Source organism: Carica papaya, chromosome 7 (assembly GCF_054855325.1).
Source record: "Carica papaya isolate Zhongbai chromosome 7, ASM5485532v1, whole genome shotgun sequence".
NCBI lineage: Eukaryota > Viridiplantae > Streptophyta > Magnoliopsida > Brassicales > Caricaceae > Carica > Carica papaya.
In genome coordinates, this window is record NC_142315.1 from 27,137,534 (window position 1) to 27,159,260 (window position 21,727).

At 32.4% G+C, this 21,727-nt stretch overlaps 2 protein-coding genes across 4 annotated transcripts; one reads left to right on the plus strand and one right to left on the minus strand.

Moving 5' to 3' along the window:
- Positions 1 to 3,782: 3,782 nt before the first annotated feature.
- Positions 3,783 to 9,220, minus strand: LOC110812719 (E3 ubiquitin-protein ligase XBAT32). Of its 3 annotated transcripts, none has more exons than XM_022039554.2 (10): positions 7,818 to 9,219; positions 7,641 to 7,700; positions 7,423 to 7,494; positions 7,155 to 7,330; positions 6,903 to 7,063; positions 6,317 to 6,375; positions 6,171 to 6,217; positions 5,773 to 5,913; positions 4,818 to 4,906; positions 3,783 to 4,595 (listed from the first exon to the last, which is right to left on the minus strand). In XM_022039554.2, exons 1-10 carry the CDS (start codon positions 8,010 to 8,012, stop codon positions 4,078 to 4,080), a joined length of 1,518 nt encoding a protein of 505 aa, XP_021895246.1. In that variant the 5' UTR covers positions 8,013 to 9,219; the 3' UTR covers positions 3,783 to 4,077. The 3 variants fall into 3 exon arrangements, with proteins under 3 accessions (XP_021895246.1, XP_021895245.1, XP_088063986.1); XM_022039553.2 differs by having other exon boundaries at positions 6,903 to 7,066; XM_088207860.1 differs by lacking the exon at positions 7,641 to 7,700 and having other exon boundaries at positions 6,903 to 7,066; positions 7,818 to 9,220.
- A 5,172-nt stretch (positions 9,221 to 14,392) lies between these two features.
- On the plus strand, positions 14,393 to 16,662 carry LOC110812617 (RING/U-box superfamily protein). Its single transcript, XM_022039437.2, has one exon. The coding sequence runs from the start codon at positions 15,093 to 15,095 to the stop codon at positions 16,536 to 16,538; it is 1,446 nt and encodes a 481-aa protein (XP_021895129.2). The 5' UTR covers positions 14,393 to 15,092; the 3' UTR covers positions 16,539 to 16,662.
- The last annotated feature ends 5,065 nt before the right edge of the window (positions 16,663 to 21,727 follow it).

A 21,727-nucleotide genomic window follows, 5' to 3' on the forward strand; every position in this document is an offset into this window, starting at 1 on the left:
CAGTGTCGCCGTGCTGGAATTTCAAAATTGGGCGAAAAAAATTTTTAACACCGATTTTGAATTTTTTAAGATATTTTTAAGTACGTAAAACGTATTTTAATATCTGCAGGAAAATTCAAGAAATCCAGGGACTGCTAGTAAACGCAGTAGAAAGTTCAGTGATTCGGACATCGATTCGGGTAAGAATTTCTCACCTTATTCTCTATTATGGAATTGAAGTTTAATAATCGATAATATAGTTTTTTGTGTAATTTATAAAATTTTGAGAATAATTATAAGTTACTAATTGAGTTGGAACCGGTTTGTTATTTATTTGTTTTGTTTAACTGATTGTTGAATTTACAGTTTTAAAAATATGATGATATACTGGAATGGTTAAAAGATTTAGTTATGATTCCTTGATATATATATTATTTGTCTTGTGTGATTTACGGTTAATTTGTGAAATTAAAAATTAATATACAAACAGAAAATTGTTCTTGCTCACTTGAATATGAGATTGGAATGTTATTTGAGTTATTGTCTCTATAGGTCGATTTTGAAAATCTTGCAATGATAAATATATGCAATAAATGATTATTCTTATGATAAATAAATTTACTTAAATCAATAATTTCATTGGTTGTTTTTATTATTTTTACCAACCTTCAATTTTTGTATCGGTGAGTAGTGTGATATTCTTACTGGGTTAGTGTAACTCACCATTTCATTAACTATTTCAGATCAATATGACTAAGACCCAGATCCCGATCAACAACAGGGTTGTGAATAGTTCACTACTCGAACTTCCTTCAAAAGCTAGTGAATGTCGTCCTATAATGCTCAATATATTATATTTTGTTTAATTTTTTAATTTTTGTTTGCTCTTTTAGAAAGAACATTCTCGTATCTCTATTAGTCATTTTAAATTATTGTGTAAGGAATGTAAATCTTAAACTTTATTATTTCGTTTCCGCATTTAATCCATGATTTTATTATCTTTTAAGTTTCGGATCATTGCATCATAAAATTTAATATTTGTTATAATTTGATCATTTATTTTTTTTTACAATTTGATTTTTGATATTTTATAGTTGTTTTAAATATATAATTTCTTTCAATTTTAATAGAAGAGTTAAAATAAGTATGTTACATTCAAATGCTTTAAAAAATAACTTTAAGAACAATAAAATAAATTGAATAATTTAATTAATTTACAAATATATAAATGTGTTCTTTTTTTTTGCATGGACCCGATCAATAATACTATTAAAGTGAAACATGAAATCTAAAAAAGAGTACAAATTAAATTATATTAATAATAAATAAACTCTTTATATATAAAAATCTCAATATACTTTAAAAATTAAAGTGAATCATAAGATTCAAAACCACGCAGAAAATACAATTAAAGTGATTAATGATTAATTTTATAAGTTAGTTTGGTAATTTTTTTGAAATTAAACAAAAAATAAATTTTGAAAAATAAAAAATCTAGTTATAGCAATACGTTAAGTAAGAGATACCAGACGCAATAAATACAAACAATTAATCACTTCCTCCGCCCACTGGGAAGAAAACAATCAAGTGGGATTGCAGAAGGCAGATACCATGTCCAGAGTTAAAAGAGTTAACCGTGAACCGCAGAGGTGCAAATGTTATAATATTTTTGGAGTGCTGACTGTAGGACAGACAGAGTGGCGTGCAGAGAGCACATGTCAAGAGTGTTATACATATATATATATACGGGCATAAGTATCTTTCTCTTACGTAGCCTAATTTGTATATATAACCAGAACCTACTTACACACACATGCTTCACACTGTATTGTCACCTCAACAAAAGCTTGTGTTATGATTATCAAAATTAATGCCCCTGCCACAACATGCATCATCCTTTTTCCCACTCCCCCAACTTTCCCCCTGCATTAACTTTAGTCAAAATTTTCACTTAATTTAACATCACCCACATAAACATATATATGTATATATATATATATAGTCTTCTCTTTTGCAAATCTCTGGTTGAGGTCAGCTTTTCCATTGCAAAGCTGTTTTATGTTTTTTCTCACCAAATAAGTATCAAAAGATCTCCTTTGCCAGTCTATCCAACATTGGGTTTTGTGTATCTCAAGTCATTCTTAGAGTCTAGTTTCAAAACCTTCCGACCCTTGGAGCAATTTCTTTGTTTTGTATGGTATTATATTAGAAACTTACAAGATAGATTGGTAATAAGTCAAAAGGAAGTGGGAGAAAAAGAAACAGCATTTTACTTGCTGATTCTGCTTCTTCAAACGCATGGATTGCCTAGTGTTAAATCTGAACTTGAAAATCCGAGTTCCCATGCTCTTATTCTTCCAAATTTTCGTAACTGAGAAGGTAAAAGATGTGACAGAGCGATGAAAGAGATGGGTCAGTCATTACTTACACTGCTATTCCTGTACTTCCCTCACTGTCATTTCTCAAATCAGTCACCATTTTACCCGTTGATAATCCAAGACTTCTCAATATAAATGAGGTTGAGAGAGAGAAATAGAAGAGAGTTTTTATTTATTTATTTTAAACTTTTTGTACTGCAAAACAAAAACACATTTTTGGAATGTCAGTCTTCTCTCTTCCTCATTTATTTCCCTCCCTCTTTTCACTATATGAACTCCATCCATCTCTTCAACCAGCATCTCCTCTTGCCTATTTATATCACATCTCACCTTATCCTAACGGCTATCATAAATTTCTTTGTACTCCGTTTTCTTTTTTTTTTTCTCCTTCATGCCCTCTGTCTTTTCTTCTTTTAAATGGAACATAACGTCTGTTCATGGTATCTCCATACCAGTAGGAGATACCGCAAGCCATTCAGCCGCTTCACTTCCCCAGCGTTTGGAGCATGAAGCAGATTTACAACTCTAACTGGTGCTATCCTAGCTGAGCTTCTCTCTCTCTCTCTCTCTCTTTCTTTTTTTAAATATTTTTCTTGACCTTGCAAGACTTTTTAGGTTTTGTAAGATCACTCTCACGTCTCTTTTTTCTCTTGTTACGTTTACACTCTCGTTTCGACTTTGTCAACTCTCCCATATTTTCTTTTCTTATCTATTCCTCCTGAGCTTTATCACGCAAATCCTTATGTAGGTTTGCTTCGTTGACTGTTATGTATCTTTAATTGTAATTGGATGAAATTGAAAGTTTAAATCTATTCTCTTGTCGTATGCGGATCGTCTTCAGTGTCCGAATTTTTGCCTTTTGTTTAATGTTGTCATCAAGAGAAGATTACAAAAGTAAGTATTGGCAGGTTACAGAAGCTTCAGTATAATTTCGCATGACCAAAAATGTAGTGTATGTATATACACATGAATAACGGGTATGACTGGCCACCCCATAACATAATTTCTCCTTTTTAGTAAATGTTAAAAACTTCCAGTCTCATCCAGTTATAGGAGTTTCATGCATACAAACGTTCATATACAGTTGCACCCGCCTCCTAATATCAGTATGATTCACAGTATTAGGTTCAACAATACATTATTTTAAGTGCAAAGTAGTGCTATAATTCTGGTCAGCATATATATATATATATAAATATATATATCACCTGCTACGTGAAGACGAAGCTAGTGTTAAATGTATTGTTTCCCAGGATGTAGAAACTAGGGTGGCCCACAATTCAAGTTGAAGCTAAATGAGCTCATGAAGTTTAACAATATATACGAAGAAACACTGCATTTACGATATTATATATGAATTCTTAATGAAAAGGAAGAAAGAAACATATATATACACATTATGTATGGGAAGAAAACAAACACATCTATGTCTCAAAGTTTCAGTTTCTGGTTATGTAATTACTGTCAAAAGATCCAAGTTCCTCAAATTTGTCCTTTCACTGAGTCTGAAATTAAAAGTGTCCGAACGAGGAATAATGGGAAAAGCTATGAGTCACATTGATGCATTCTATACCTGGGTAGCAGATGATTTTTTCATCTATATTTACAACAGATTCCGGTCAAACTTATCCGCATGTGATCCTTATAAGCATCCAGTTGATTTCTGGGACAAAAAGTAAGCACAGAGATATGCATCGTATAGATGAAAGAGAGAAAAGAATCAGCACCCACTGCCTGTAGTTACATATTGATTAAGTGCAAAGAACCATGACCTCCGGCCCTCTGTATGAGAAACTGACCGTCGGTAACTGGATCTTGCGCACCTAGCTAGCTGGTTACGTAAGTTGCATGGGACTAAAGAAGGACTAGTATCTGGAGCTCCCATGCAAAGGCTTGAATTGATTTTCATTGATGGAAACCTCTGGCAGCTTAGAGAACGAAGGGGAGATCCCAGTGGAGAAATCCTGGTGCAATGGATATTGGGATTGCAAAATGGGGTTGTTAAAGAAGCCATTTCCGGTCCATCATCACCTGAACATGTACAAAATGAAAGGGATAAACTTGTTCTTGCAATTGTCTTGACTATTTTTGGCCTTGTTTCTGGGAGTTTAACAAATGAAACTATGCCCTGTCGGCAGAGAGGACAGGCAATGGAGCCTGGGGGATCTTGAGCTACACTTGTGCTATTAGTAGAACAGAGGTACAAGGCACACCTTGTGCAGAACTCATGCTCACAACCTGCACCAATGCCACATTCTCATATATATAATCTTGTGAAGTATCTTTAAATTCTCTAATTGAACTAATTGTACGTTTGAAAAATGAGTTACTATAAGATTCTGGATTTGTTCCACGTATAGAATTCAAACTTCAGATAAAATGCATTTCCCATATCATCTATGAACATTGACGACAATACTTTTAACAAGCAGAAAAAGAAAGATGACAAAGGTCAATTACCTTCTGCCGCTACTGTGCACTTTCTTTCTAAGCATACTACACATGGATCTTGACACGGTAGACAATCATTGCTCCTCCATCCACATTCTCTGCACATAAGACAAGCATAAACAAATATTTCAAAATGGTCATTGGCAACTTTCCAAAGAAACAAGGGTTCTTCAATAACTGAGTTCTTAGTTAATGATGAGTTCTTGGGATGTTATCTCTGCCTTCAATTTCAAGGAACATGGTCATATCATGATCAACACTCTGATATCTCCCTAATATAAACCAGGAAACAAGAGGTATTCTCTTGGTACAGAAAATACTTTTAAACTAATATCATAAATATTGTCCAGATTTGAACTACTTCACAATCCGTATTCTATCTTCTCTTTTTTTTTTGTAAGTCATTTCGTTCATTCGAAAAAAAAAATTATGATGAATCTAGACAGATATTTATTATGTTAAGTAACCCAGAGCATGCCATTTTGAAGCGGTTCAGTAATTAAACTTTCATGAATCCTTTATTATTTGTTCAAAGTAAGAAAAGTAGAAATATAATTAGGATAACCCACTTGACCTAGTGGCCAAGCTCATCATCCCATGAGATGTAGAGCATAGGGTACAGTCTGCACCCCCCTCCGCAGGTTTAAATTCTGGTGTGACTTGTATCTAACAAAAAAATATTTGCCAAATCTTAACACTGCACAAGCGAATCGGTTGATTCACGATGACCATGACAATAGTTTCAATCCTATAAGGTTTTTAGTTGTAAAAATGTACATGGTCAAGGCTACATAAGATATCCATGATACTACTCGTTGAGAACGTAAACAAAATTGTAATAAAATCCTTGATAAAGGATCTATCTCTAGTAATTTGATCATCACCCAAATATGAGAATTGACATTCCATATAGGCCGAGGCATGAGTCAGTGCAAAGCCAAACGAATTGCATGGGCTTTCTCACCTAGCAATTTTGACGATGCTCATCAGGGGAAGAGACAGATAAGGTGAAGGAAGAATTTGAGGTTGGCCTTCTGATTGAATGCTAAGAATTTCCTCAAGCCAATTTCTATGCCATGAACGAGCAACCATCAAGGGAGTCCATCTAATAAATATACACAAACAGAAATATGCAATCAATTAGTCAAAATACAAAGAGAAAGAGTTCCCAGAACCGGAAAAGAAGCAGAGAGGGGTATCTTTTTGTGGAGTTTCCACAGAGCAGAAAGATGTTCTGATTTTAGTGCAAACAAACAAATACCAAAGGGCTTTGTTTCACTCAAAATGACAAACGAATAAGCTCATAGGAAAAAGAAGACATACATTCTAACAACTACAAATATGAACAGCCTAGATGCATACCCATTAGTATTTTCAGCAGTCAGGCTGGCGCACCGGGCAATCAAAAGCTGAAGAATCATGCAGACGACAATGAGAACAGTTTTGATAAACGCAGAAAGATAACCAAATTAGATTTATTTTTTTTTCTCTCCAACTTAATATTACACCTGACAACATTGGGCATTTCCACCACATGCAGCGTAATGCAGAGCTGTGCTCCCAGCACCTGCATTATTGAAGATATGATTAGGCAAAGAGAAAGAGAAATAAAAAGAATGAGCTATTAGAACCAACAAAGTCACTGCATAAGGATTAGAGATGGATGCAACTAACATTTTCTGCTTCAATAACATGAGGTATCACCCTTTTTCTTATAGAATAGAACTCCACAAACTTAATCATGTTACTGCTTCTAATTCAATAAAAGATGGCAGGAATATAGCAAGCCAGTATTAGTATAATCAAGTTGAACCCCAGTGCATAGTATTTATGTAAATGAAAATATATTCCATCCAAGAATTTTACCACTTTTAAATCCCTCATACATACGAATCCTGAACAAAATTGTCAACCAAAACTTTTATCAAGTTTGATTAAAAATATTGTGAAATTTTTTCTGGTTAATATAATGATCTTAGTAGGAAAGAATTACGATTCAAAGATGAATTGTAAAATCACTTCTTTTCTCTTTTCAGTACTTCCTTTGCATTCTTTTTGTATGTATAATTGCAGCCGTATATAGATAGGTGGTACCTATAAGATCAATTGTGGTTCCATCTTCAACTGTGATCTCAGTGATAGAAGCTCCCAAGTCCAAGAGTAACTGAACACTTTCAACATGCCCATTCAGTGCAGCCATATGCAGAGCAGTGACACCTCCATCAGCTGCTCTATTAATTACCTCACAAAAACCACTGCTAAAAATAAAGGAACGAGAAGACAAATCAAGACAGCAGACTTGATGCAGATCATACATTTGCAAGATAACTCTCAATATGAGCTTACCCTTCATCAAAATCAGAGGTTGAGTGTCTGCTGTCAGATGTCTTTGCTAATGAGTTCCAAATATCAGCGATGCTAGGTATGTAGTCTGCAAGGAGGAGGCGTATGCAACGGAAATGACCATTCAAAGCAGCCAGGTGGAGTGCAGTACCTCCATTGAGATAATCTGCTCTGTGAATCTAAACCCAATTCGCCAATATGTTTGTCAAACCTTGAATTTTGTAATTACAATGTCTTTAGAAAGCTGAAAAAATCAAAGTAAATGCCTTACATTAGCCTTAAAAAGAACTAGAATCTGAACAACCTCCCAGTGACCATGTTGACAAGCTTGCATCAGAGCAGTCTGTTCACGAAAGTGGCCAAGATAATGTTTTATGGTGACTAGCAAAATCCACAGCAGAAGAATTTACTCTAATTTACACAAGTCCTTTCACTGATTGATTAATAAAAAGAACCAAAAGTTCCGTTAGGCATATATAATGCCATTACCTGACCACGATAATTCCTGAGATTAATATCAACACCAGACTCAACCAAGAGAGAGACAATCTAAAGACAAGAAAGATATAATCATCAAAACAAGAAGGATACTAGTCTGTAATATGTAAACAATTGATATATACCAAGAGACCTTATTCAAACTCAAACATTAAGCTACAATGGTACCTCATGGTGGCCTTGAGCTGCAGAATAATGGAGAGGTGAATTGCGGACTCCAAAAGTTGAGTACCTCACGAGCCTAGGATTATATTCTAGTAAAGCCTTGGCTTCTTGAAGATCTCCATCCCTGGCTGCAGAAACTAAGCGCTCCCCAGATGCCGAACAACCAAAAGAATTCCCCACAAGGCTGAAAAACCTCATGATCCTTATGAAAAGCTAGAATCTCCCCAAATTTCACAAATGAACTGTACTAAAGGACTTGTGATCAAACACTTGGAGAAGATGTTTAAAATGCAGAGAATATGATCTGCGAACAGGACTTGACCAAAGCAATCAATGAAACAAGTCTGTAACATACACAAAAAAGAATTGGGTACAACGGCCAAACTCTCACAAACTTTAGATGATTCCTATGATGAATTGACAAACCAAAAGACTCTTGTCAACCTTAATTCTTGGAAAAGAATGAAAAAGAAAAAAAAAAAAAAAAAACCCCTTCGCAACTACCCATTTAAAAAATTTGGGATGCTGTAGGGATTAGTTGAGGATCTTCGTGAACTTCGAAGGACCCTGTACACTCAACAAACAACTCCAAAATTTTCTTCAATCATTTCACCATTATATGCCAGAACTTCCCTCAAATAATCAATCATGAAATAATAAAATCCATTGTAAGAGGACTGAAAATCACCAATGCCCTCCTCAATACAATCCTTGGAGAATCAAATCTTGAATACCCAGTTACAATTTCGCCGGATAATCAAAATCTTCAATACCCAGATCAGTTACGTGCTTATTATCGGAGGAAAAGAAAAAAGAAAAAGAATCAACAAACCGAAAAATGAACTGAAACAACTTGACAGAGGGAGGACATGTTATCCAACAACGGACTCTGAAATGGCAATGGACTGTGTCATCAAATTGAAATTTACCAAAAATAAGGATCAAAGGATAAAAAGGAGATTACAGAGTGGGAAAATAGAAATATATATAAATATATATATATATATATGTGCGTATATGAAAAGGTGGGGGACGTTTTTTTACTGAAGAGACAACGACCCTTTACTGCAACTTGACAAATTCAACCAACAATTGCCTCTCTGTAAAGGCGTCCTCGTCATAACTCATTGTTACCCAAAGAGCCATTTTAACTCCACAGTTGGATCTCTGTTCCTCCTCCTCCTCCTCTTCATCTTCTTCTTCTCAGCTTAATCGCTATGTTCATTTGGCGCAATAATTTCCCCGAGTAAAAATTTCCAGTTTCTTTTATACGGCGTAGGTCCATGAATTTTTCACTAAGAGCATGCCGCAGTGTACGGGATGATAAATAAATCAATCCCAGTGGTTATTTTGCTTCTACAACTGCCGATCATGTGTTTGTACCTCCCAACTCCTTCCAACCAGGCTAGAAAATTAGAAGATAACATCCTATATAATAAAAAAATATTAATTAAAGAGAAAAATGATGGTATTTCTTAATTTTCCGTATACTTTTCTATTGGAGAAATGTGATCAAAACAAGTATTTTATAATTTTAAATAAATAAAACTACTTGAAAGGTATATTAATTGTTAAAAAATCGATTTGGTTTGAGTGAATCAAAAAATTATTATTCTACTAAGCGAGTTCGTTTGACAAAATAATTAATGATTAATTAAAACAAATAATAATTTATTAATTAAAACAATTGACTTTGGTGTTTAAGGTATATAGTAAATAATATATACGATGAATATTTGTTATTACTGGTATATTAAAAGAATAACTAAAAAAAAAAGTGAAAGAAAAAAAATTACTATTGTTTTAACTTTTATTAATTATTATACCGAAATATTTATTATATTAGTTGATTTTTTTCTCTAAGTTCTTTTATTATTATTTTTATATATATTTTAATTTTATATTTTTTAATTTTTATCTCATAAGTTATCATTTTAATTAATACAGGTTGTTTAATTTTGAATATATGGTTGATAATATATTAAATTTAGGATCCATAAACGATAACGTGACACATGACGTGATAGTCACTTGAAATTATAAAACTTAAAATTTTATTTGAGTCCCTCATTCTTGTCATCTTTTTCTTCTAAATTATAATATTAATTAATTAAGTATCGTCACAATAACTGACCAAATTGAGACTTATAACATATAAGAGGTGCAAATAATGATTCATCATCATTGTTTATGGGTGCAAGAGCAGTGGACTCCGTGGTTGCAAAGGAAAATGTAGGGTGGATCCAATGCATCTGATCTTCTCCTCCAGTCCATATAGATACGATTTTTTCTTCTTTCAATACTGCAGTGGAGTAAGATTGTATCATCTACTTCGAAGTTTTTCTCATTTACAAAATGACTCTAGTATTTTTTATAACATCGCTTTTGGTTATTATTCCAATAAAAATATATGAATTTTCATAATTTTTCGTTCAAGTTCTCAAAATTTAAGAGCGAACCCTTCTTGTTCAAAAATGAATCTAGTAAAAAAATACTATTGCAAATGTTGCTTCAGAAAATACCAAACAGTTTAATTTACCCACACCACTTGGGTCACCACTTCGCTAACATGTGCTCCTTAATAAGAAGTACGATGTTGGTAGTTGTGCCACTTGTCCAGTTTAGCTCTAAAACTGATAAGGTTGAATTTAAATCAGTTGATAGAGTTTTATTTTATTTAGTTGTCAGTGAAGCATTGATAAAATCAAGTTTCTTTGTAACTCTATCTTGTCGCATGATTTATAGTTATTTTTTAATATAGATCATATAAATTGCTTATCTATGAATATATTTGGTGGATATGCAAATTTCGATAAAAAGAGTCAGAATTTTAGAGCTTGAAATGGGACAAAGATGAGGAATGTGAAGTGAATGAAGAGTAATTAGGAAAAGAATAAAAAGAATTGGGACTCATACGTAAATTTGAATGTTTCTAATTTAATGTGACTATCAGGTCATGTACTATATTGTTATTGATATATCATATATTTATCACGTGTTTGACATTAAATAATTTATAAATGACAATTAAAGTTGATAATTAATAGGGTAAACATTCAAAATTATAACTATTTTTGTATATATAAAAGAATCAATTAATATAGAGACTAATAGAATATGTATATATGATTAATATTATTCTCAATTGGTAACTATTTTTGTCATCAAATTATTTTTTATATTAAATTTTAAATTAAAAATTACAACAAATTGATCCACTTAATGTTTTCTAATAACGAAAAGCACGAATTGAACCGTCATTTCATTAGCTTGTTGATTTAATTTTTTTTTTTTAAATCCTATTGGATTGCGGACAATAAGCAAAATTATAAAAAGAAAACAAATAAATAATCAGAAAAATCTAAATTAAATCATAACCCAACATGTTAATTCAGGCTGGTAAGCTGCAATATGTGTTGTATAAGCCTGTAAACAGTGGGGCCACTCGGAATATATATATATATATATATATATATATTTTAATAATGTATATTTATATTAGAGAATGTGCTAAGCACTAATCACACAAATATGTGTTAGTATACTATAACCCAACATGTTATCATTTATCGTGCATATATTTTTTGTAGGTCATTACATTACATTACATTTTTATGAGTATTAAACTATATTTAATTTTGTAATGTATGTGTGACCTTATGTAACATGACAGATGATCATTATTAAATAAAAAATTAAAAAAAAAATTATTGCAACTTTCTTCTTTCTTATTTTATGTTTTTAATATTTAATCTTTAGTTGTTTTAAAAATTCAAACTCCAATGAGAAGAAATTATGAGGAAAAGATAAAAAAAATTTAACATTTTGTACAACAAATTTATGAATTAAGATAAATTTTTTCAATTTGAAAATTAAATTCTAAAGAAGAAAATTAAATCTGATTATAAAAGTATGCCGGAGAATGGTTGACTAAAACGGTGAGTTCAGGAATAAAGAGAAGACTTAAAAACTGGCAAACCATGTTTTGAAAGCTCATGAAAAGTCAACCAAAATACCCTCTGTTGATGAAAAAGTCAAACTCCATGGAAGTAGAACCCAACAAATCAAAACTCAAAAGAAGTAAGAAGTTAACTTCTCGCTACTGTTGGCTGTTGAGCAGAAGCTCACCTCTCTCTTTTTCTCCATCTACTTCTTATTCTTCTCGTTCTCTCTCTCTCTCTATCTACTCTGTGGAAATTGAAACAAGAAACAAAATGAGAGAAGAGAATGGGTCTGGAATCCATTTCTGTTCTTCTTCGTTCTCCCTATCTCTCTCTAGAAACTGAAAGAAGAAGACCCATTTCTGTTCTTCTTTTCTTATCTGTGATCTTTCCTCTTCTGCCTTTCTTTCTGGCTTGTTCTCTCTACAGAACTGGCGGGCGGCGGAAAAAAGGAGTGGTGGTGGAGAAGGGTTTCGAGGGCGCTCATGTACGAGCCCAACTAAAACCACTTGGGCCAGAGTAGTCATTGTAGATCAATATGCATTGGGCCCGAATCCGAATCCGAATCCGAATCCGAATCCGAATCGTACCATCAATAAACAGGAACATCATGGGGCTTGAAATTCACGTGGAGTTTCATTTGTGCATTAATTTAGTCATTTATATTGGTCTTTTAATTTCTAATTCAAACCCATTGACATTTTATTTTCCATAATTTGGTAACATTAATAACTAACCCCCTTTGACATTTGAAGTAAATGGGACAAAAGTAGTAGTTAATTGCCTCTCTGTGTGTGTACATGTATATATATATATATATATAGAGTTTTGAACTTATAAAAAAAAATTATGCAATCTAAATTGAATATTAGTTATAATTTAATACAAAAAATTGTACACATCAATTGTAATAAGCGTCTAAAATGGCATGATTAAATATTTTAATTTGATGTTTGATGAAGACAATTTAGGGTTGGACCATAGACGGCATTTGATGATTATGAGAAATTTGTTTTTATTGGAGTTGGGATCTGTGTTTTAATAAATGTTCACACATGGGAATCCCCCATAAACCGCCACATCTTCTCCATGCATGACAAACAAAATCTTAATCTTTCGTTTGCAAGGAGTTAATGATTGTTATAGTTTATAATTATACTTAAACTCGAATTATTGGTTAATTAAATAATTAATCTCATCTTAATTACATGCTAATAAATAAGATTAGTATTATTAGTAATAGGGTAGGGTAGGGTAGGGTAGGGTGGATGTGCGCCTTAAAAAGGGAAACTTCTATTCACTTTTGACTGTCGGAATTCAGATAATTTTTTTTTTTTTGGGTTAAATACACAAAGATAATTAATTCATAAATCTTTTGAATGAAGTATCTCGAGAAGAAATAGCTTAATTATACACATTATAAATATTTGATTATATAATAATTTGATATGATGTGCATATATATATATATATATATATTGGATGTATATTCCATCCACAAAAATCATATCATATGTAATTTAACCTACCATTAATTAAATAATTTCTTTAATTTAGAGAAAAGAGGTTTGGAATTACGAGTTTGAACTCATAATAATTTACTACAAATATAAATACTTAACCCGAAAAATAAAATCTTATGCCATAACTAAATAACGTTTTATGAAGACTAATAGCTCTTCTTTTTTTTTTTTTATAAATTTAATAATTAAATTAATCATCGTAACATGTCATGTTATATATATATATATATAATAAAGACACAAGCATGCATGTTTATTTAGTATACTTGTTGGGTCAAACTGTTATTTTATATATTTAATTAAATTTCAAAATTAGGACGGCTCTAAGTATGAACACTTGACCAATTTTACTTAATTAAAAAGAATAATAATTATTATCACATAAAAAATATATATATATATGATATTATGTTGATTAATTTCATATGAATTTAATTAATGTTATAGCTTGGCGGATTGTGTTAATGCTTCTTGATCTCTGATTCCTTAATCATCACCACAAACACATATCCTTAAGCATCACTATATCACTTCAATAATTAATTAATTAATTATTATTTTAACTATTAATCATAATCAATTTTTAGCTTAACCACCCTTATAGACGACGGGTAGAGTTAAAATCGAATTATATGTTTTCGTGTATATTTTTAATAAATTCTTGATTTTAAAAAATAAAAATAAAATAAGGGTTTGGAAAAACATAAATAAATGGATAAATTTCGTAATTATTATTGATTTTTTTATAATTTTTTTTTTTAAAAAATAAAATTTGATGGGTGGAACAAGAAACATAACATTCTTCAATGTGGGTGTTGGGTTGGGGCGTGCAAAAGCCATGTCTTTTGATGAGCAAAACAAAGTTAAAAAAGCAAACTTTAGGAAAGTTCGTATTTGTCACTCCCAAAATTATGGGGTCGGGTCACAAACACATTGTTTACTTTCCTGTTTTAGCGCTAAAACGCACCGTATCCTATGCTGCTTCTGCTGCGCTTTCCATTTTATTCTCCCTCCATTGACTTCCAAATTTTCACTTTTCATTTTTTTTTTTTAATTTTTTATTTTAAAGAAAGACTGATGATTTCATCTGCTACCACACGGTATCATGATCAGATAACAACTGGAATAGAAGAAGAAGAAGAAGAAAGAAGAAGATAAGCCTGTAAAAGAATTTAATCAGTGGCAGAAATAAACTTAAATTAAGACAAAACAATAAGATACGCACGTTTCCATTTCAATAAAATAACCTTTGCTTTCTTCAGAAACGACTGAAAGCTTCCATCTTTTTTTTTTTTTTGGGTTTGGTTTGGTGTGGGAAGAAGAGCCAAAAAGTTCTCTTCTTTGAATTTATTGAGCATTGGGGTTGCTGCAGTTTCTCTCCGAAGTCAACCTAGTTTGGCTTTGTATTTTTATGAAATCTTCATAAATTTTTTTTGAATTACTGATTTTTTTTTTTTTACTATGCATGAGGTTCTGATTGACTGTGAAATCTTTTGGCAATAGATTCAATCTCATTTATTTTTCTGCAATTTGGTAGATATATTGCCTTTCTTCAGAATTTCCCTTCTCTCCCCATTAATATCTAGCCTTCAAAATTTCTCATTCAATTCTAACTCTCTCTCTCTCCTTCGCAAATTGGAGTTGGGATTTTTCCTATTCGAGCAGAAGGAAATAAAGACCACCATTAATTGGTTCTACATCGGAAAGAGCTTTTGAATCCCAGCTAAATGAGTTTTAGCTTACGGAAAGAGCTTTTGGGTCGCATACTTGAAGCCTAAAGCCGCAATCTTGGTAAGTTGTTGATAGACAAAATTATGGGGTGGGTTCTTTTTGAAATTAAGCTTTCTCCTCCACAGCAACCCTACTTTCTCTCTCAGCCACCTCCTGCTCCAGAAAATCTTCAGGCAGATACTTTTGATTTGAACAGCAAGGTCAGTCCAAGCATACTGCTTATCATTATAATTCTAGCTATAATTTTCTTCATTTCTGGGTTGCTTCACCTTCTAGTAAGGTTTTTACTGAGACCCCCGAGCAGCGAGCCGGAGGATTCAGATAACGTGACTGCTCTACAAGGGCAGTTGCAGCAATTATTCCATCTCCATGATGCTGGTGTTGACCAATCCTTTATAGACACCCTCCCGGTCTTTCACTATAAAGCTATTATAGGATCCAAGAACCCATTTGATTGTGCTGTTTGCTTGTGTGAATTTGAACCAGAGGATAAGCTCAGATTGTTGCCTAAATGTAGCCATGCTTTTCATATGGAGTGTATAGATACATGGCTCTTGTCTCACTCCACTTGCCCCTTGTGTAGAGCTAGTTTGCTCCCAGATTTCTCTCCCAACAATAGTTGTTCCCCCATTGTTTTTGTTCTTGAATCTGGAAGTGAGAGCTCCAGAGAGATTTTGGGTGATAGAGATAGCGGTCTTGCCAGAACCAGTTCAGTGATTAGGAATAATTCCATTCTGTGTTTTCGTGGGGATAATGAATTGGGATCGTCCCACATCGATTTCACACAAAAATCATGTGAAATTATTGCAAAAGAAGATGTTACTACTACTCCACCTACTCTGATGGTTGATTCAGAGGAAAAGGTTGTTCCTGTAAAGTTAGGGAAATTCAGGAATGTTGATGGTGGTGACGGCAGCAGTAGCAGCAATGTTGATACAAGAAGGTGTTTTTCCATGGGGTCTTTTGAGTATGTAATGGATGAGAATTCTTTCTTGCAAGTTCCCATAAGAACTCCAATGAAGAAAAAACAGACTACCAAGAAGCCTCATTTGCCATTGACACCTGGCCACAAGCTTGCTATGTCCGAGTGTGATTGTGAATCAAGAAGAGAATTTAGTGGATTTGAAGCAATGACAAGCGTCGGGGTAATAAAGGGGAATGCTAGTATTGAGAGGAGCAAAAGAGAAAGTTTTTCAATATCGAAAATTTGGCTACAGGGAAAGAAAGAAAAGCAGAACTCAGCTGAGGACACAGCGAGGAGGGCCTTCTCTTTTCGATTCCCAATTCAGCGGAGTGTTGTCCCTGCAGATGAAGATATGAAGGTGAAGAGTGGAAAGAATAATTCTGAGATAGGAAGTGGTAGGTGGGTAAATGAAGGCAACAGTGAAATCGGTTTTGATGAGGAAAACCAGAGCTGCAACAGCTTGGATTCCCAGGCAAAAACACCTTCTTTTGCAAGGAAGACTTTGCTTTGGCTTGTTGGAAGACAAAACAAGGTTGTTCATTCTTCCTTTTCTCCCCATGTCTAGTCCCTTTGATTCTTTTGTTAGCTAGGGAAGTTAACATTTTATTCTCAAAGGAAAATTTGGTTGTAAGAAATGAAAGAAGAGAAAGGGAATCAATACTAAAATCCCTGCATTTTGCAGTTCAACATTCTTCTTTTCCCTGGCCTTTTTTGTTTTAGAAATTGATTTATTCTCTCATGATTTTCTCTCCTCTTTCACATTTCTTGATTCCACAATCTTCAGATAGTGAACTTGAGTAATTCTTTCAGAAAAAAAGGAGAAATTTCAGTAGTATTGGTTGAATTTCTCAGTCGATATTTTCATAGTTAGGAGCAGCATTGAATAAGGGTTAGAAGTTGGTGTGTGAAGATAGTTTTCAGTCATGAATTATGTTGGCAAATCTGAAATCTTCGATGGGTCATGGACACAATTTTGTTGTAATCTTGACTGAGGAATTGATTAATGAAAAGGTTCCAAGAGGTTACCCATTTGAATGGGTTTAAAGAAAATCAAAAATCAAAATTGAGCATTCAATTTTTGTTGTAGCAGGTGAAGAGTAAGTAATAGGAGGTGTTGGGGACTAAAAACATTAAAGACTTGTGGTGTTAATGCAGTTTCAGGAACAGTTGGTCTCATTACTCATGTCCCCACTCTCTAATTGTCCATTCAATTCTCATCTTAACCTACTAACGAAAACGCATAACCTGACTTCAACCAAGAAAATAATTGGTACACCATTTAACCCTTTACACACAATTCTTCTCCTTTTTCTCTATTAACTTCCAAGATCCAATTTACTCTATATACACATAACTTTTCTCTCACAACAGAAATTGATCTAATACTTGATGAGTTTTAGGTTACTTGCAGGCTAGGACTTGGTGAAAATATAGTTATACATTTAAAAGTTTTTCTATACTGAATTCGATGTTAGTTTCGCTTGCAAAAGTAGTTGTTATGATTTAATCGCGTAAGTTCTAAAATTTTTATTTTTATTTATCTTTTCTGTATCCTAACTATTGGATAAATTTACTTAATCTCACAATTCTATGTCCTAACTGTTGGATAAATTAACTTAATCTCACAATAACTGTTGGATAAATTTACTTGACCTCACAATATATTTATGGGAGAGGTCTAGACTACTAGTCTGTTCTTCTAGTTGGGTCTGGCCTCCTAGTACACTTGTTAGCTTATTTTTAGGGTTTTATTAAATCCTCCACCAGAACCTGCATGGCCCATAATTGAAAAAGCCCATTTTCACTTTTCATTTTTAGTGCTTATATTAACTTCTATATATGATAGGGAGAAGAGGGGCTGCAGTGAATCTGACATGAAAAGGTGGAGTGAGTAGTGGGATTGCAAGTTGGCCTACTTGACCCATTAGCCACACTGTGACATCCATTTCAGTTTCCTCTCTTGCCCATAAATATAAAACATGATTCCCGTATAGCTTTTTATCTCTGCAAACTCCTTGACTCCCCTTTCAGGAAATCAAATTCAATGTGTTGGTGGGTTAGACAAGGAAGTCCCACTAGGCTTTGCTGCCTAAAAGGACCACTTTTTTTTTTTGACATAAACCCATTTGTATCTGCATTTCAAAACATCCCAACTTTACACTCATGGCTCTCTCTACCCAAATCAAAACAAAACTTGATGGGTTGATATATGGGTTCAATATATTCATCACATTTAACATTCAGTTGATAAGAGCTTCTTGATCAAGGAATTTAGCTGTGTAATATTTACAACTGTCTGTCTCGCCTAAATGCTTTTCTTTCTTTACCATAATAATTGCCTTTCTCTTTTTCCTTACTTGATGACACAATCCGTTTGTCCCTTGAGAAAAACTCCCATGTTGTCAAACATATAATTATATATAAAATAACAAACTGACATAGATACCCACAAACAAAAAGAAGGAAAAAGACCAACTTTCCTTGTTTTATAAACTTGTCCCAACAATAACCCCCTTCATCACTTCATACACCATGAGGTTGTGGGCCAAAACAAGAAACCAAAAGAAGAAAATAAGTCGCGTAATTAAAAAGAGGAAGAAGATGAAGGTTTCGGTTGAGAGAAATCTCACTATTCTTCGAAGAATTCTTCCCGGTTGTCAAGAAGTTGATGATCTCCAAACCTTATTTATGAAATCCATGGAGCATATTATGATTCTTCAAGCACAAGTCTGTTTTCTTACACTCATCACAAAATTATATGGAGTTTAATCTTTTAGGTGTCTCAAAACTTGTATCAACGATAACTGTAAGTCTTTCAATTTAGTTTTCATTGAAATAAAAAACAAAGTAGTTTAATTCCATAAATATCTAACCCCAACAACTATGTTCACATATCTATATATATAATTACACAAAATATGTTAAAAAAAAAGTAGTACGCGAAAGTGGAAAGAGTAGTAACATGTTTAGTTTTTATAGAATTGAGGTTGATATTTTGTAAAACAAGTAGAGATCATGAGCATATGATTAATGGTACTGGCCCATGTCTTGTAACACAGATAATCATCTGCCATATCCAACTTAATGCTTCCCAGATTTCTCCTCAATACAAGAAGATAACAAGTATCAGCTTCTTCTTCATCGCTTTTCGATTCTCTGTACAGTTCTGCATGCACGTCTAATACAACACCTAAATCCAATTCAAGATTTTTTCAGCATCCTATAGTTGATACTTTGAACAACACTAAGTTTACTTCATGCTACTTGTGCTTTCAGTTCAATTAATTTATACCCAATTAATTAGATTTACAAATTTACTATATAATATTCTTGTGTTGTAAATATTATGATTCTATCCAATGAAGGAATTATATAAGGTAATGTTAAATCACTGAAATTTTTTTAAGGTAAAAGATGAGATATTTCTATAAAAGATAAAAGTAAAAATTTATATATGAGTTAAAAAAATATTGACTAAAATTACAAAGTGAGTTTGTTTACGTTGATTATATGTTATGAATATGATAATTAATACGTGTCTTTTGAATTTTTTTAGATGGTTTATATATTAAACTTAATTATGATTCACGAATTACATTTCATTATGTTTTATGTTTGAAACTTAAAAAATTATGTTAGTATCTATATATACTTGTATACTTAAAAGATATATACCTAATAGAAATTAAAAAAATTGAGTCTTTTTATTAGTTTTTCTTTTTTCTTCTTTTCATTTTCAATAAATGTTATATAAAGACAACTCTCTTAAAATTTTTCCAAACTGATTAATAAAATTATTTGATTGTAATTCTCCAAGCTCTCTTTCTAATTTTAGTTTTTGAATTTCTTTTCTTTTTGAGACTTTGTGTATTTTTTTTTAGTATATACTCTTGAAAAAAAGAATTATTTATATTTTGGCAATAATTTTAATAATTCATTAGGTTGAGTTATGATATTAATTTAAAAACTCAGGATCTCTACTCTGAACTATTTCTTTAACAACTAGAAACTTGATGTTTATATGCTTTGACTTTGTTGAGCTCCTGTTATTATTGAAATACAAAACTGCAGACTTATCGTCACAAAATCTTGAGTGATCTTTCTATGTCATCCACAATGCATAGCCCAGTGAAAAAATTTTGTAGCCATATTTTATGATTGGATGTCTCATAACACACTATAAGTGTCTATTTAGTACTTTTCCAGTAATAGTTGCTTCAGTAAACAGGTAGACATAACCTGATGTAGATCTTCTACTGTTTTGGCATCTAGTGAACTCAGAATCAAAATAACCAATGATCTCCAACTGATCTGATTTTCAAAAAGTGAGTATGTAACTTTTTGTCCTATATAAATATCACATGACTCATTTGATTGCTTTTCAGTGATCCATTCTTAGATTACTTAAATATCTCCCTAGCATTCCAACAATGTGCATAATACCCTGACGCGTACAAACCTGAGCATATATAAGACTTCCTACAGTTGAAGCATAAAGAATCTTTTACATCTCTTTAAGTTCGAAGTCATTATTGGGACATTGACTTAAACTGAACTTATCTCCCTTAAACATAAGGGTGTCACCTGGTTTATAATTCTGAGAGCCAAATTTTTTAAGAATTTTTTCGATATACCTCTTTTGTGATAATCCAAAAATTCTCCAAGAGCGATCCCAATATATTTAAATTCCTAAAATAAAAAAGTCATCCCAAGATCTTTCATTTCAAATTTCTTTTTTAGAAATCTTTTGATTTTGTATAATAAACCTATATAATTACTGACAAAAATTATATTATTGATATATAAAACTAGAAAAATGTACTTACTTCCATTGAACTTATGGTATACACAATTATCCACTACATTCATCTCAAAACTGAACAAGATGATAACTTGATGGAACTTATGATACTATTGATGAGAAACCTGCTTGAACCTATAGATGAATTTTTTTTTTTAATTTGTAAACCATTTGCTTTGCATCGCTTGATACAAATTTTTCTGGTTGCACCATAAAAATCGTCTTGTCAATGTCACCGTTGAGAAATGTGGTCTTAACATCTATTTAATGCATTTCAAGATCAAAATGCACCAGTAAAGTCATTATAGTCCTGAAAGAATTTTTTAATAAAATCGAAGAAAAAGTCTCTTTATAATCGACACATTCTTTTTATATGAAGCATTTAGCAAGAAGACATGCCTTATACCTCTCCTCAATTCTCTATGGATTCGACCCTGTTCATTATTACTACAAATTTAAGTTATTGACAGAATAGAAATTTATTTTTTCTAGATTCGACACCCATCATCCAATCAAAACCAAACTTGATGGGTTGATATATGGGTTTATTATGTTCAACACATTTAACATTCAATTGATAAGAGCTTCTTGATCAATGAATTTAGTTGTGTAATTTTACAACTGTCTTCTCTCCTAAATGTTTTTCTTTATTTACCATAATAATTACCTTTCTCTTTTTTCTTACTTCATGACAAAAACTCCTAAATTGTCAAACATATAATTATATATAAAATAACAAATTGACATAAATACCCACAAACAAGAAGAAGAGAAAACACGAACTTTCCTTGCTTTATAAACTTGTCCCAACCATAACCCTCTTCATCATTTCATACACCATGATGTTATGGGCTAAAACAAGAAACCAAAAGAAGAAGATAAGTCGCGTAATTAAAAAGAGGAAGAAAATGAAGGTTTCACTAGAGAGAAATATAACGATATGTTTTCTCTAT